Source organism: Perca fluviatilis, chromosome 4 (assembly GCF_010015445.1).
Source record: "Perca fluviatilis chromosome 4, GENO_Pfluv_1.0, whole genome shotgun sequence".
In the NCBI taxonomy this organism is placed as follows: domain Eukaryota; kingdom Metazoa; phylum Chordata; class Actinopteri; order Perciformes; family Percidae; genus Perca; species Perca fluviatilis.
The window spans coordinates 21,847,419-21,863,629 of record NC_053115.1 but is presented as its reverse complement, the minus strand read 5'-3'; the positions used below and the strand labels follow the sequence as shown (position 1 = coordinate 21,863,629).

Genomic DNA, 16,211 nt, shown 5'->3' with positions numbered 1-16,211 from the left:
ATGGAATACCTGATAGTTTACTTGATGTTGTTATTATTTTCCTGATGTACTTTTTCTGTGCTTCAGTGGCATTGCCAAACCAACAAATAATGCCAAAGGAGAGAACACTTTCGACAAAGGCATAGTAGAACGTTTGAAGAACACTGCTGCTGACATTAAAGGACAACAGTTTTCTTAAAAAGAACATTCTTTGTTGGGATTTAGTATTTAATCTGTCAGTCCATATGTCCCATTTAAGTTTGTGGTCGAGCACCATGCCGAGGTACTTGTACTCTGTGACATTATCTAAAGGATCCCCGTGTATAAGAGTGGATTTAGGGGACTGTGCTCTTCTAAAATCGATTGACATCTCCTTTGTTTTAGAAGTATTTAAGATCAGATTTGACTTCTTACACCAGTCAATAAAAAAGTCAAGAACTGGCCCGTGCTCCTCTTCCTGGTCATATAGGAGACTAACCAGGGCAGTATCATCCGCATACTTAATAAAATGCCTGTTAGGAAAAGTGCTGGTACAGGAGTTTGTGTACAGGGTGAACAGCAGAGAAGATAAAACACATCCCTGTGGAGATCCTGTACAGGTGGTCACATCGTCAGAGAGTGACGTTCCAACTCTGACTCGTTGTACTCTACAGCTAAGAAAATCAACAATCCATGAGACAACATCATCGTCAAGTAAAAATTCTTCTGTTAAAATATTTGCTAAAATACTGGGTTTAATAGTGTTAAAAGCAGAAGAGAAATCAGCAAATATAATTTTAGCATGAGCCTTTGGCTTCTCTAAATGAGTGTGCAAGAGATGCAGCAGAGTTGCAACAGCATCTTCAACTCCTCTGGATGCTTGATACGCAAATTGCATAGGGTCTAGAAGGTGCTGCGTTTTGGAGATGATGTAGCTCTTAACTAGGCACTCTAAGCACTTCATTACCAATGAAGTTAATGCAATAGGCCTAAAATCATTAGGCTCCTTAGGCCTGGGGATTTTTGGTATTGGTACAATTATCGATGTTTTCCAGAGAGTGGGAACTTTTTTCAAGTTAAGAGAGGACTTAAAAATGCCTGTAAACACAGGTGTGAGCTGCTCCGCACAATATTTTAGAACATCTCCTCCAATGTGGTCAGGGCCAGGGCTTTTTCTAATGTTACAGCCTTTAAATAATTGAAGTACTTCTGTCTCTTCTATGCTTATACTAGGAGGGATGGCAGTCCTAGTGAAAGCCTCATCACTCTTGCTGCTCTCAAAATGGCAGAAGAATGAATTAAATTGGTTTGCCATTTCCTTACCATCATTGCCATTCAGGTTAATGGAGGGCTTTCCCCTGCCCTTATGCGAAATGGAGGTCATGTTTTTTATTCCTTTCCATGCCTCTCTTGAATTACCAGAAGCCAAGGAGGCTTCCAGCTTCTGTTTATAGCTGAGCTTATCCAGCTGTATTTGCCTTTTTATTTGTCTCTGTATATCCCTCCTTGCAAACTCATCCTGATTTTGATAAGCTATTTTTTTCTCTTTGATAAGTTTTTTTAATTTGCCAGATACCCAAGGCTTATCATTAGAGTAAACCTTGTATGTCTTTGTGGGTATTACAGAGTCTACGCAAAAACAGATGTAATCAGACACAGACACAACCTGTTCATTAATATCCTGAGCATCGAATACTTCCCAGAGTGTACATTCAAAACATCCTTGCAAAGCCAAAATGCTGTCATTATTCCACATCTTAACAGTCTTTACTTTAGGTTTTTCCCTATCATATAGACTCTTATAGACAGGACGGAGATATACCACATTGTGGTCAGATGCTCCCAGTGGTGGAAGCAGTGAGGCAGTATATGCGTCCTTAACAGTTCCGTAACACATATCCAGAGTCTGATTCTTCCTTGTGTGGCAGTCAACATACTGATAAAATGTGCGCAGGGACTTTTTTTATGGAGCACCTATTAAAATCTCCAAGAATGAATTTTGGAGCATCTGGAGAGAGAGAGTCAAGTTTCTGTGAGGTATTAAATATAATTTCAGTGGCTTTTTTAAAGTCTGCTTTAGGGTGTATATAAACCACGGTAAAAAAGATTTGAGGAAACTCCCTGGGGAGATGGTAGGGTCGAAGAGAAAGACAACAACATCTCTATGTCTGGGGTACACAGCTGCTCCCTCACCGTCACTGCCCCACACCACTCGTCTCTGATCAGAAGGCAGACTCCGCCCCCCCGACTTTTCGCTGTGATGTCCGGATCTCGGTCGGTTCTGAACGCAGAGAAACCCGTGGGCTCCATTGCATTAGACTCGATGTTCTTGTCCAGCCAGGTCTCAGTAATCGCTAAGACACAGGCGTTCCTGTACTCGTGCAGGCAGCGGGCGTTGGCTGACAGCTCGTCTGTCTTCGCTCTCAGGAACTGTGCGTTGATTAGCAGGACTGAAGGCAGGGGGAGTTTATTCTTCAGCTTTTTCAATCGGTGACTAATGCCACCCTTGGATCCACGTTTTCGCTTTTTCCGTGCAGTATCCCTGCTAGAGTTCTTTTTAAGATAGTTTGGTATTAGCTCACAAATATTTGAAAAGTCCGTAGGTAGGTGATTACGCAACAGCAGCAGAGATTCTCTGCTGTAGTGAAACTCACAAACAATGCCGCCAGCAGCATGGTGGTTGAGTCCTTGGGTGCAATAGTTGTTTAAAATCACATAAAACAAGCTGATCATGCACCACAGGGCGAGATCCATGATGAGTGTTCCGAGGCTAGTAGCCTAAGATGTAGCAATAAAAAAACAATCACAAACACTCAGGTAGACATAAAAAAAAAAAAAGAAAAACAAACAAATGCCTGCGTGAGAACACTGCAGGGCAGCCACTGTGCAGCGCCCCCAGGTGTATGTATGTATGTATCTATGTATCTATGTTCGTGAAGAATTAAATTTTGACCTAGGCGGCTTCTCATAGGGACCAGTGCTTGTTGTGTGTTTAAGCAGCTGTTTTAATACAAAGCTGTAAGTCGTACTTTCAACAAGAGTTAATCCAGTCTTGGTGGAGCTTGTAGGCTAAGCAGAACTGCTCTGTTGTCTCCTCTCTCCGTCTCTCTCTCTCTATCTATCTCTCTTTCTTTTTCTTTCTCTCTCCCTCTTTCTCTCTTCCTGTCTTTTTACAGCCTCCAACAAAAGATCAAACAGATACCATGTAAGTGCACTGTCCCTGGATTTTTTTACTTTATCTTAAAAAAAAAAAAGACACTTTGTGGCCGAGTTGGCTCTGTGGGTATACGTATACTGAGAGGTTTATGCCTGGACACAGATGTGCAGGGTTCGAATCCGACCTGTGATGATTTCCTGGATGTCTTCCCCCTCTCTCTCCCCTTTCTCACCTAGCTGGCCTGTCAAATTAAAGGCAGAAAAGCCCCAAAAAAGGAGTTAGGTGTGTTGTATCAGGATGAAATTTGATGTCAGTAAGTCATTATATGGGAGCACGTGACCTGAACACCTTCATAGTTATGACCTGAAGTTATTATTGTGTACAGTGGCAGTGAAGGAATCTCCATCGACTCTACTGCTCTATTCAGAATGTCTCATTAATCTACTTGTTGAATCGTCTGCATAGTTTTTGTTCACAGATTACTTTGTTCACTTAATCCAGACAAATGTTTTGCCACATACACTGTAGCTAAATTGTAAGCCATTTTAGCATGACAAGTATCTAACTATAAATCGAGGTGTGTGTGTGTGTGTGTGTGTGTGTGTGTGTGTGTGTGTGTGTGTGTGTGTGTGTGTGTGTGTGTGTGTGTGTGTGTGTGTGTGTGTGTGTGTGTGTGTGTGTGTGTGTGTGTGTGTGTGTGTGTGTGTGTGTGTCGCATGCGCAGTACAGCAGCAGGGGCGGGGAGTTGCTGCATCCCTAGAAGGCTCATTGATTGCGATTCACTGCCAAAAAGTGGTCATCCGCCAAAAACTCATTGCTGTCTACCCTACATGCAAAAGATGAAATTATTTCATCTATTTATTATTAGACTATTTAAGGTCAGACATTATCTACATTGGTGATAGACGGTTATGCTGCACAAACACAAATGTGCACAATGTCACAGGTTCATTTCGATTTTTCTTTTTAGCAAAACACATGCTGAGTGATAACCCCGTCTTTTGCTGAGTCTAAGCATGCACCATATAATGTATTGAGAGCACATTGAGTATTGAACCAACTAGAAGCTGGTGGCAATATGCTGAAGGGCATTAAGTTCCTCTTCTGACATTTTCCTTATGAGCAATTGCAATTGATTCTGGCTGTGTGATATCCTTTTCACATCTTATACTTTCTTGCAGTGCTGGCTTTCCTGCAGCCAACTTCTTGTTTTATTCTTTTAAAGTAAAATGTCTTTCTGTGAAACGTATGTTCTATCTTTTTTTGTTTTAAGTTGTCAGAACTGAAGCAGGAACAGATGATAAAAAAAATAAAACACATCACGGAACATCTCATAGCCCATCGTATATGACTGCAGGGACTCACTGCCCGTTGTATTGTAGCAGTATGTATTACCCCTGTCTGTGGCAAATGTGTAGAGCCAGGTGACCGCTCCATTCATCTGGCTTCGTTTAGGAACAACGCAGTTTGACTGCGCTGTCTTGAACATGCTTAGCTGAGTGTGAATAGATTTCCTGTTGCGTGGTGATGAGTAAAACAGACAAATAGACAGAGGTCTGTGGAGACTGACAGAAATATGAAAAAACTTATAGATGGGTGCACACAGTTTTTAGTCACATAGACTAGGTGATGGAGCGACGTGTGTGTGTGTGTGTGTGTGTGTGTGTGTGTGTGTGTGTGTGTGTGTGTGTGTGTGTGTGTGTGTGTGTGTGTGTGTGAGTGTGTGAGTGTGTGAGTGTGTGAGTGTGTGTGAAAGAGAGAGTCAACCGTTTCCGTCTTTTGACTCCATAGCCCTTCTGAAGTATGTCTAAAAGGTTCTTCTACAGAAACAAAATTCATTCAAGCGAAGTCAGTGTAGATTTTTTTAGGGATGCTAATTTAGATTTTTTTTCTGACCGATAGCCGGCCCTTGTTAATCGATCATTAACCGTTACGACAAGCAGGCAACTGAGTCCCAGAGGCTCGGACATACTTTACCCTGTAGTCATTCCTTAACAAAAATGTAATTGTTTGCTAGCTAGCTAGTTAGACTGTAGCTAACATTTCTAAAAAATAATTGTTTTCCAAAAAGAATGCACATCACATGTCAGTCAGTCTAATATTTATTTCATTTTTAAAGAAGTACCTAACATGTATTATCTGCATTTTCTGTTTTCAGTCTCTTTTGCTGGAAGCAGTTATGATATAGTCGCTGTCGGCGGCACCATAAACAGAAAATATTTAGGTGAATCATTGGTTAAAAAAATAGAGTCTAGGGAAAATAATGGATTTTAAAAATCGTCGCAAAAATAGCCCGATACAAACGTGAATCGATTTTTCCCCCACCCTTATTAAAAAGTCAGTTAGTTAGCCTGTAGCATCCCAAACAAAACATTACGTTGTTTGCTAGCTAGATAAAAAGTCAGTTTTTAAACACTCGCATTTCAGTTTCTCTGCACTATACAGTATGTTATTTGAAGCACATCAGAGACCATCAGAGTTTCTAACAGCGGGCGCCTGTATAGCTCAGTTGGTAGAGCGGGCGCTCATGTATAGAGGCTTACTCCTCGACGCAGTGGGCCCGGGTTTGACTCCGGCCTGCGGCCCTTTGCTGCATGTCGTTTCTAACAACTCTTCACCCTCCTTCCTCTCTGTTTTTAGGCTTCTGAACCAACAGAACATTTTACCGGACAGGACTCCCACACTGCTGCCCACACTCAGAGCGCCAGTCGCAGTGGCAGCCACAGCAAAGCGACTCAATCCCACTCTCACAGACACCTCAGCACGAGTTCCTCCTCCACCCACCAGACACAGACCCGGGGTTTACCACAGCATTCATCCCAGGTTCAAGCACAGTCCCAGTTCTCAGATGGAGGGGTCCCCCCTGGTCTAGCCAGCACCCTGGAACACATCATAGGTCAACTGGATATTCTCACTCAGGTAAGCAGAAGATGTGTTAATCTCTCATGACAAGCAGCATGCATTGTGCTATAACTGTGCCACCCACTCACACTGTTCAGAACAAAAGCTTCCTTTACTTTTAACCTCCAGGCCAGAGATGGTTTCTGCAACACAGAAATATATATAAAAAAAAAAAAAAATGTCCATGCTGTTTGGTGACTGGCACATTGACTCTACACAGGTGTGTGTGTGTGTGTGTGTGTGTGTGTGTGTCTGTGTGTGTTTCTGTGGTCAATTTTATTCCTCACATTCATAGTTACATTTCAGTATTTCATTGGCAATCGTCCTCAGAAGGTGGAAAACACTGGTACTGTCCAAAGGGAGTTACCTTGGACAAAATCTATGTTGCTTTTATTTATTTTTTAATGTAAGTCTGATCCTGTATGCATCGCATATGAAACACACCAGAGTAGCAGCTAACAGTCGTTGCAACATAGGTTTCTTATTTGACACATTTATTGTACAATCATTTGTTGTCTATTATAGTATGAAATTCACACATTTGTGCCACAATGCCAGCGGAGATATTTGACCAGTTAACTTGGTCAAATCCTAATTACACACAGTGAGGACACAAGAACTGTCCTGATGATGCCAGATTAAAAACGCAGGACTGTAAAACCCTGCAGGACTAAAAACAGACTCTCGAACAAAAACCGAAAAGAAACGCCACCACTAGTCATTTTTATTGTTGTGTGCATTTGTTTAGCTTCATAGATGTGATCAGTGATGGACACTGAGAGACCTGAAATAACTGCTGTAGTTTGAGGCTCAGCTCTTGGTGCAAACCTGAAGGAAAGTGCAACTTAGTCCTTTTAGCCAACCTGTCCAGTATGAAATTAAATGACTGCAGCTGTTGAATTTGCAACTTCTATTCATCAGTGTTGTGAACCTAAATGCAGTGAACAGCAATTCCATCTTTTTGTTGCTGTAAAGATTTTTATTTAACTGGCCCAGCTCCCTGGCAAAGCCAGAGGCTGCAGCCACTGGCGGCTCTGCATCAGACCACACCTCATTGCTAGGTGTTGTTAACACCTATCTAATTTATTATCTACTTTTCTGTTTTTCCTTTCAGTGTTAAGATACAGTAAAATATCACTTTCTGTAGGTGATTAGAAGCCATAATCCCTGGGAATTGTGAAACGTGGATGTCAGATACTGGAAAGAATCACTGATTTGTTTTTTCTGATATAATCACATTAAACCTTCTATCTCCTATCTCTTGCCGATCTAAAAGCGTCTAAAGGCTGGGGAGTGTTTAATTGAAATGGTTTATTGACATTATTTACCAATATACTGTAATTGCTGCAAATGTTCTCCTAATTATTTAGTTTGAGCCTGTTGAAAAATCACCAGATGAGTGATGTTGCACCGTAAACAGACCTGGTTCTTAGATATGTAATCTCGGGGCAACATCAAAGACCCATTTTTTTCTTTTAATCAAATACCAAAACTCATGCATTGATCTGAGGATTTATGCATGTTATGGTTAGAAACTGTACTTCCCACAAATATGAGATATGAGATATAATGTGTCCTTTCTTCCTTCAAAATATATAAGCCCACCTTTTTTCTCGTTGTTAGATGCAATACCAATGGATAATGGTTCAAGTGCTACAATGAACGGTGGAAGATTTGTCCAGAAATACACCCATAAAAAGCAGGAGAGTGTTTTTTTTTTTGTTTTTTTTTGGCCTGGGTATAACAAATAATTTATTTACGGTGACAATTGTACTTAAGAATATGTTATTGTTATATGAAGATAAATGATTAGAAACAAACAGAATGTGAGAGAGTAGTGCAGCTTTTAGCGATGCGTCTTAAGGCTGTCATTGAAAAACATTGTTCTCTCCATTTGGCTTTGCAGTGACTTCCAGCATTGTCAGTCAAGTAAGTCCATGTTAGTCTCATGCATGCACTGTGGGTGATGCAATTCACAGTCCTCCCAATAGCTTCACATTTATCCCTTGATCTACCGGGGGCAGTAATGCACCAAGAGAAGCTACAGTACCCCAACAAAAGCAGAGAAGAAGACTGCCAGCTTGTGAAAATGGATTTACATAAATACAGGTTTAACAATGTTTAACAATTGTCTTTGCAAATGTTTTATGAGGCAGGACATGCATTTAATACATTTGTTAGCCCTCAAGGATACACACGATGAGTTTTGGTGACTAAAATGTACTAAATGTAAAAGTAATTTTTGCACCTCTTAATGAAACTGAATAATCTTAAAGCTGGCATAAAATTCAGTAAGAATGCCGCAAATACCACAGGTACAGGCTTTGACAAACTTTTTCAGTGTACCTCACCTGTTGAGGTACAACAAAATAGCTTGTTAAAAAAAAGTTACAAAACAGTAATACTCAGACAACTGCTAGTTACATGTGATCTGCATTATGTTGTAAAAAAAATCTAATGTATAGTCTGGATCAACGGAAGTACATATTCAGGATAAAGCCTGACATCCGACGCGTGGCTCACGCTAGACAGGCTCAACCCAGTTAAGTTTGCCGTTTAACCCCAAAATGCACTCAGTTTTACAATGCACGACAAGGTGTGAGTAGAATGGGCTGACACTCTTGATCTAATTTCTGCTCAGTTTGAGATTGGCTGGCTAACATTGAGATTTAAATCAATGCCCTGCCATCCTCTAAAGATTAGGCTGACAAAGCGGCATTATTTATTTCTGTACTATATTCCTGCTCCATTATAAGTCTTTTCCCCAGCATTATTTTTCAATATACAGCTCTTTGTAACTCTAATAATCGAGGAGACCGAGAGGGAAGATGATGAATTATTTAACGTTAGACTGAAGCTTCCAAAGCCACAGTTTGCTGTGTTAGCGGTTTTTCACTTGTCTGCCCCCCCCCCCCATTCCTCTTCCCAAACATCAACACCCCCATACCCTTTCTTTTTCCTTTCCCTCTTTTTGATAATCCATCACTCTTACATGTCCTTTACACTAAGCCTGCAGTACCCACACTTGTCCCTTTCTTTCACACTCTTCCTCTTAATTATGACAAATTGATTGATTGAAAACTTTATTGAACAACAATCAACAAGAGGTGTTCAAAAGGATAAAAACACAATAAAGCCCAAAGGCTTGTTTCCATTGTGGTCCTTAAGATGGAAGGGGAGTTAACACCACATGGACTAAAACATTGAGGACAAAGGGGAAAGGGGTCAACTAATAATCATAACAAACAAGTAAAACAGATCTAAAACACAATAGAAAACAAGGGCTAAATTCCCAGACAGACAAGCAGACACACAAACAGACAATGCAGTACAGACAACAGTACAATACAAATATAAAATCTTGAATGAATAATTAGGTGAGAAGATTTTGTTAACTTTCTCTGTGATGTGTAGGTTCTGGACTTTTGGAAACCACTAAACCGCTTGATAACCACACGCTCTTTTTCACCACAGTGTTTGAGATTCTGAGGAATTGGATAGATTTATAGTGTTGTTTACTTTCCCTCTGAGCTGTAGAGAAAGGAACATAGAAAGAAAGATAACTCACCATAATTCAGAAAAATATGGTAATTTAAAATACCAACAATGCACTTTCATCATACATACTATTTACAAATCATCATAACCTCTGAAAGTCTAAAATCGGTAGGGGGAAAGGCTTCTTGGCTGTTGTTATATTTGGTAACAATACAAACATGTTGGTTTCAATATATTACACAATAACTACCGAAAAAAACAACTTGCTAAATTACAACCTCTCAGACTCACTTCCACCTACAGTACTGCAGCACATTGCGCTGAGGCAGAGTCGGGGACAACAACTCTCCTATGTTATGTAATGTAGCTCGATGTTGAGGGTAAAAAAAAAGGAGCAGTGCTCAAAAGTAATATTTTTCCCTTTTGAATTTTTGCCATTATATCTTGTAAAACATATAAAATCCTTCATTATGTTTTCATGTGGTCTTTTTCAGAAGAGGTTAAGTAAAAAAATTAACCTGTAAGTTATCCTGTTAGCATGCTATGGCAGCATTGAGCTTAAAGAGCCAACGTTAAGACTAGCCTGAGGCTTGTAACTAATGACTGGCTGGCTTTTTTTGGCTTTTTGTCAATACAATGTCTTTTAATCTGGTTATGGATGCTAACACCGCAGCAGTGCTTGTTCTACACACATTCTGTTTATATTGGTGATATTGGTCAGTGGACTTATTCACACCACCATTCTATGTGTGTATTTGTGTGTGCTTTTTTCATTTAGTTTTTCACCAGTTCCACAATGATTTTATGGGATCACTAATACCAGTAGTGGCATATTTATTAACAAACATCAGCTAGCTACATTTGAAGAAAAGAGCTGACTTTGCCACCTTTAACCAGCACCAGTTTGCCTTTCTTTGCCTTCAGACTATTCTAGTGTGGGTCATACCAAAGCTCTGAGACTTTGTAACAGAGGCCAGTAATGCTCAGGGCGATGGAGAGTATAATGTGTTCTGGAGAGAAAAGAAAAACAGCTTGCTCTATTTTTAGGAGCATAAAGATTTGGTTTCTACTCCAGATGAAAACTATATGCCCATATAATGTTGCAGCTGCCTGGGGACACGTGCAGAATCAAACGCACACAAACACCCATAGTTGGGCGGGCTGAGTACTGGGGAGCCATATCAGGTTGGTAAAAAAATACAGGGTGGTATTGATCTAGAAAACGAAGACAGGCAGAGGGAGAGGGAGAGACAGAGGAAATACATGCCCTTTCTCTCCCATGATGCATGAAATAGCAGGAGATGTTATCTAGTTTGATGACCCAAAAGAAAACGCCACTCGCCCACACATTGTTGAAGTCATTTTGTTTTTTTTTTTTGTTCATGCCTGGTTGTATGCGTTTGTTTGTGTGGCACTGTGGGTTCAAACGCATGACCTCGATAGCCAATAACCATGTCCAAGCTGTGTTGCTGCCCATTTTTCATTTTTTTTCTTGCTCTCAGTCTTTTCAAATTGGAATCAAAGGGATTTAAGATTCTAGGGCTGCCACCCTGCCATCAATGAGTTAACAATTTGTTCGTATTCATGGCCAAAATGAAAAATAACTAATCAACAACTATCAAGTAGTCTTTAGAAATCCAATCACAATTTACCAGCATGAAATTATTTCTCAATGAAACTTTTGAGGTAAACTAAATTGGTAAATCAGTTTTTTTCATTTCCATCTCTCTATCCAATGCCTCACACACAGCTGGTTATATTTTGATAAATGACTTATCTCTGTGCTACTTTCTAGCAATTTCAAAATAACACTCGCTGGCACAGGAAGGGACATGAAATTACAGGTCAAGACTTGTTGACATATCGTTCACCCGCTGGCCCAAATCTAGAGAGGCTCCTCTGTCGAGGGGAAAACGTGTTTACTGTTTGATTGTTACTGGCCTGAACCAAATCTATGTTGCCAAGCACTGCTGTCCAAAAATGCTTATTAGCTGGGATCGGGTTTGTCACCAGGCAACATTAGCTCTGTAAACAATTATCAGAGATTCAGAGGGAGCTGTCGCCACTTCAGTGTTTCCAGAAGAAGATTCATTCAAATTTCTGTCATCTTTTTGCATCTTAGCACAACTCATTCATGTTTTACTTCACCTCACATATGTGAATAATGATTAGATTATAATAAAAGCCAAAGCCAAGGAGGTATCAGTCAACAATTTAGACCTGTAACGTTGTGTGATGAAGTTGGCTACATAGTTATGATTGCAAGCCAAGGTGAGTTTGTCTGTGTATAGCACCTTTCAAACAAAGGATATTTAGAATGCTTTACATAAGGCCGGCTACACACTGCACGCGTCTCGCGAGAGTGCCGTTTCTGTTGCGTCTCTGCTGCGTGTCACTTGCGTGGATTTTTCTGTGTCCTACATACCAGAAGCGTGTCTGAATATTTCGTTCTGTATGACGGGTGCAATATTTGAAAATCTTTTCTCTGAAATTTTGTATTACATTTATATCTACATTGATGTCAAAACTTAGACTTTCAAACATGTCATTTATTAATATGTATTTGTGTCTAAATGACGTTTAAACATATTTTCCTATTCTATTTTGCCTGGAAAAGCTTCCAACACGCTCGCGTCTCGCGTTAAAAATAGGCGTCGGTTCTATTTCTAGCAGGCACGCGTCTCAGGCGCGTCTCGAGCCGCGCCTGAGACGCACGTCTCACGCCGGCAGTGTGTAAGCTCTAACCTGTTAACATGGGAGCCGAAATATAAACGGACACGCCACGCTTCCAGTGTGTAACCGGCCTAATGTTAAGAAAAAGAAAATGTAAACACAAAAAAATATTATAGATACTGACAGATTATAGACTAGTGGTGTGTTCACACCGCCCAAATTTCTTGCAGATTGCGCTGTGCGATTACATAAAAAGCCAATGAATGGATGCAAATTTGGGGTGGGCGAAGCGAATGAATCGAACACGCAAAATTTGTGTCATTCGTGTATCCGTGTAAGATTCAAATATTTCAACTTGAGCAACCAAACTCACGTGTGTAACGCAACGCAACTCGAGTTTACGTGCCCGGTGTGATTAATGCAGTTTGAGGGAATAAAAGTACAGTAGAGGAAAGAAATCAGTCAAAAGCACAGAATCATTTTTTTAATTTAGATCTGAAACTGCATTTATTGTCCAAAGGTCGCTAACAACTCTTTCACTATATAAACTACTGTAAACACTGATTTCCGTGACATTATTTCCCAAGTTTGTCTTTTTTTTTACTTTCAATTTATCTAAACTAAAGACTTTGCAGCGTCAACATTTTTAAATTGGGAATTAACTGGGATTATACTCTTCAAACATATTAAAAATAACATTTTTCACCAAAAGCTGTTAAGCAATTAAGTTAACTGGCAGCCACTATGAAGATTTAAGAATTGTAGTATGTTTCTCCAGCCCACTCTCACTGAAAAGCGTACAAATAACACGGGTTTGCACTTTGAAAATACATGCAATGTGTACGCCAAAGTAAGATTGTGCGTACAGTAGATACGTGGAGCGCTCCAATTACAGTAATGGAGACCAGTGCGTTTATAGTATAAAGGGACGCAGGACCACGTAAGGAGGTTGGGCGGGGTGGCGGATGGGTAACAGGACTGTCACGTGGGAGAGATCGGGGTTAAGTGCCGTATTTTTGTGACTTTGTTATGTTTTTTTTTGTTAAGCCTTCCCCAGTGTTTCTTCCCTAAACCCAACCTTTTATTGGCGTGTTTTTGTGACTTTTTTGTGTTACTAAAGCCTTTCCCTGCATTCTTTTCCTAAACCCAACCATTTTTTTCTTTTTGTTTTTTGTGTGGCGCTGTTCTCGCAATAACCCACAACGTGGCGACGCGAGCCGCGTGCATATAAAACGCACCGGCCGCGCGTGCATATAAAACGCACCGGCCGCGCGTGCATATACTGGCTCCACGTATCTACTGTACGCACAATTCGAATTTGGCGTACACATTGCACGTTTGTAAACCCGTGTTATTTGTACGCTTTTGAGTGAGACCGGGTTGGTTTCTCAGTTCTCCTGGTTCTAGTTAGAACCATGAAGTATATAGATAGTTTTTTTTGTCTGGGCATGAATCCTCTTTCTATTTGTTTTAGATGATAAAAGGCTGATTCAGTTATTGCTTTAATGTGCCTGCTGAAGCTCACATACAATAAAAGATAGAAAAGCCAGCTCTATCCTCAGTAATCTGTTCATTCAGATGGTGAAATTACACCTGGAGGCTCCTAATAAACAGGCCCAGATGACACAAATGCACAACAAATACTGTTACTGTTGGAGGATGTTGAGAGGAAAAGTATGTCACACTGTGATCTCACTACCCACACATGGCCGTCCTGTTTCGGATAGCGGCCTTCTTGTATTCTCTGTGTGCGTAAGTGTGTTTATGCAACTGTGTGAGAGGGAGAACAAGACAGGGTGCGTGCCAGACACAGAAACTCTGGTGTTTTCGGCTCAAGCAGCAGATCTCTCTACGATAATCAGCTGGATTGTCTTGCATGCACAACATCTGTCTCAAACACACACAGAACTGCTTCTTTCACACACACAAACACCGCCATTATATAGTCATTACTGTCAATCTGATGCTATACAGCCCTCTCTAACATGCTCTTTCTCTCTTATCCATCTTGTTCCTTCCCCCTTTTCTTTCTTTGTCTGGTCTCTCTCCTCTTGTTCCCTCCATCCAGACGGTTTCGATCTTGGAGCAGCGGCTGACGCTAACAGAGGACAAGCTCAAGGAGTGTTTGGAGAACCAAATGGAGATCGGTCTACATCTCCAGAGACGAGAGGAGGCCTGAAGATGGCGGCACCAGGAAAATGTTGAGCTGTGGTGTGAGGGGAAAAGGGGTCACACCAACACCATTAACAGAAACACGTAAACAGCACTCTCTCGTTGTTGTAAGATCACACTTAAAATGTGCAATCTTGCACACAGTCCTGAACCATTTTCCTGACTGGACTTTAAATGCACACTGAGCCTTACTGCTGATGTACTGTGTCTGGTTATTTAACAAAGAGATATCAGAAGTGAAGTTGTTGAATATTAGAGAAGTTGTTCTTCTACAAGAGTGCTGAGAGAGCAGTCCCTTTTCTGCTGACGAAGGACCTGCTGCTACTAGTCACTGTGTGTGAGTGTGCGCCCACGAGGATTGCCTTTACAAAAGTGTAGACACGTGCAAGAGACTTTCGTATTTGCCTTTGCACTACGCTACATTTCATTTCTATTTGTGCGCATAAAACGCTGCTTTTCATCAAAAAGCACATATACTGTAAACAGTTTACAAATCATTAGTAAACACTCACTTGTGCAGCAAATGAGTGTTTACTTAATGAGTGTGAATGTTAATGCAGTCCTGAAAATATTCTTCAACAAATGTTTTCTTCCAACTATTGTCTTCTTTTTGAGTAATATTTGCTTAAAAAATGTGCCTGTTTAAGGAACTTATTTTGCCTTTTTTTAGTGAAATTATATAATTGTGTCCCAATTTTAAAGATTTGACATTGTGGAACGAATGGGCCTACAGCTGAGAGCAACACATGGGGTAGGAAAGTCAGAAAGTATTGAGAGATAAATGCATTGTTAGTTTTTGTCTTCTTACTGGACTGGTGACAATGAAACAAAATGTCAAAAGAAAGACATAAAGACTTTAAGTTAAAATGATGGTGCGGTTTGGATTTTCTGTTCTGTCCATGCATAACATCTGATTGTAATTACTGCAGTTTGAAAGATAAGCGACTTGTTCCGTCCCTTTTATATCCTGTGTGTGAAACTTTTACACACTGAAAGTAACTTATTGTGTACCTTCTTAATAAATGTTTTCCACTCTTATCTCTGACTTGAACTTAGTTGATAAAACGATTCCGGTTGCTATTTCACAACACTGAGCTCTGTTTGTGTAACAAGTAAAAGAGTTTGTTTTCATAATCGTTGCCAAATCGATGATGTCACCGGATTACTTTTTAAGAGACTGTTTCCTGCTTTGATTGGTCCACAGAGCCCGAGCTTTTACCTCTTTATTATCTTTAGGGATGTTAAGATCATGAGCCGTGAACTGTGTCTTCCATCACTCATTTTCAACCCTGTCTTTGCCAGATTTTGAGTGAGGATTTATTACAAAACATGGAGAGGCAGCTAAATACGCCTGCCCTGCTTGTGTCCCAAAATTCTTATGTTTCACCCCCTGAGTAATTTACGTAACCTGACCACTGATGCTAGATCATTACTTTTTATTTTTAGAAGCTTCAATGAAAATGAGCCTCAGGCCTTGCTTAGACGCACACTGTGCTTTGTAGAGGAGCATATTCATCTGAGCCATTAAATACCTATTCATTAATTTGACTTTTTTATTTAACAAACTGGTAATATGTTTACATATTAATGCAATGAATCATACCGAGTCCTATTGTGGAGGTCTGAGAAAACAGTGCAGGGTCGTTAAGAGGGGAAAATATTAATGACTGTTTCTTTAAGACCCGGCTCAGGCTCTGCACTGATGGAAAAAGAAGAAAAACAAAACCGGAATTCTGGAGCTGTGCTGCCGGGCCCACTCTCTTCCTTCCTGTCTGGGGCCTGAGGACACACACACACACACACACACACAACACACACACACACACACACACACACACACACATACTGGCCA

At 40.5% G+C, this 16,211-nt stretch overlaps 1 protein-coding gene across 2 annotated transcripts in view; it reads left to right on the top strand.

Annotated features, from left to right (window-relative positions):
• poc1a (POC1 centriolar protein A) overlaps positions 1-15,397 on the top strand; it is a 42,286-nt gene extending 26,889 nt beyond the window's left edge. For both annotated transcript variants that reach the window (XM_039799031.1, XM_039799030.1), the window contains exons 10-11: positions 5,756-6,034; positions 14,256-15,397. In XM_039799031.1, coding sequence (XP_039654965.1) covers positions 5,756-6,034; positions 14,256-14,366 — 390 coding nt within the window. In that variant the 3' untranslated portion in view covers positions 14,367-15,397. The remainder of the gene's footprint in view (positions 1-5,755; positions 6,035-14,255) is intronic.
• Positions 15,398-16,211: the final 814 nt, after the last annotated feature.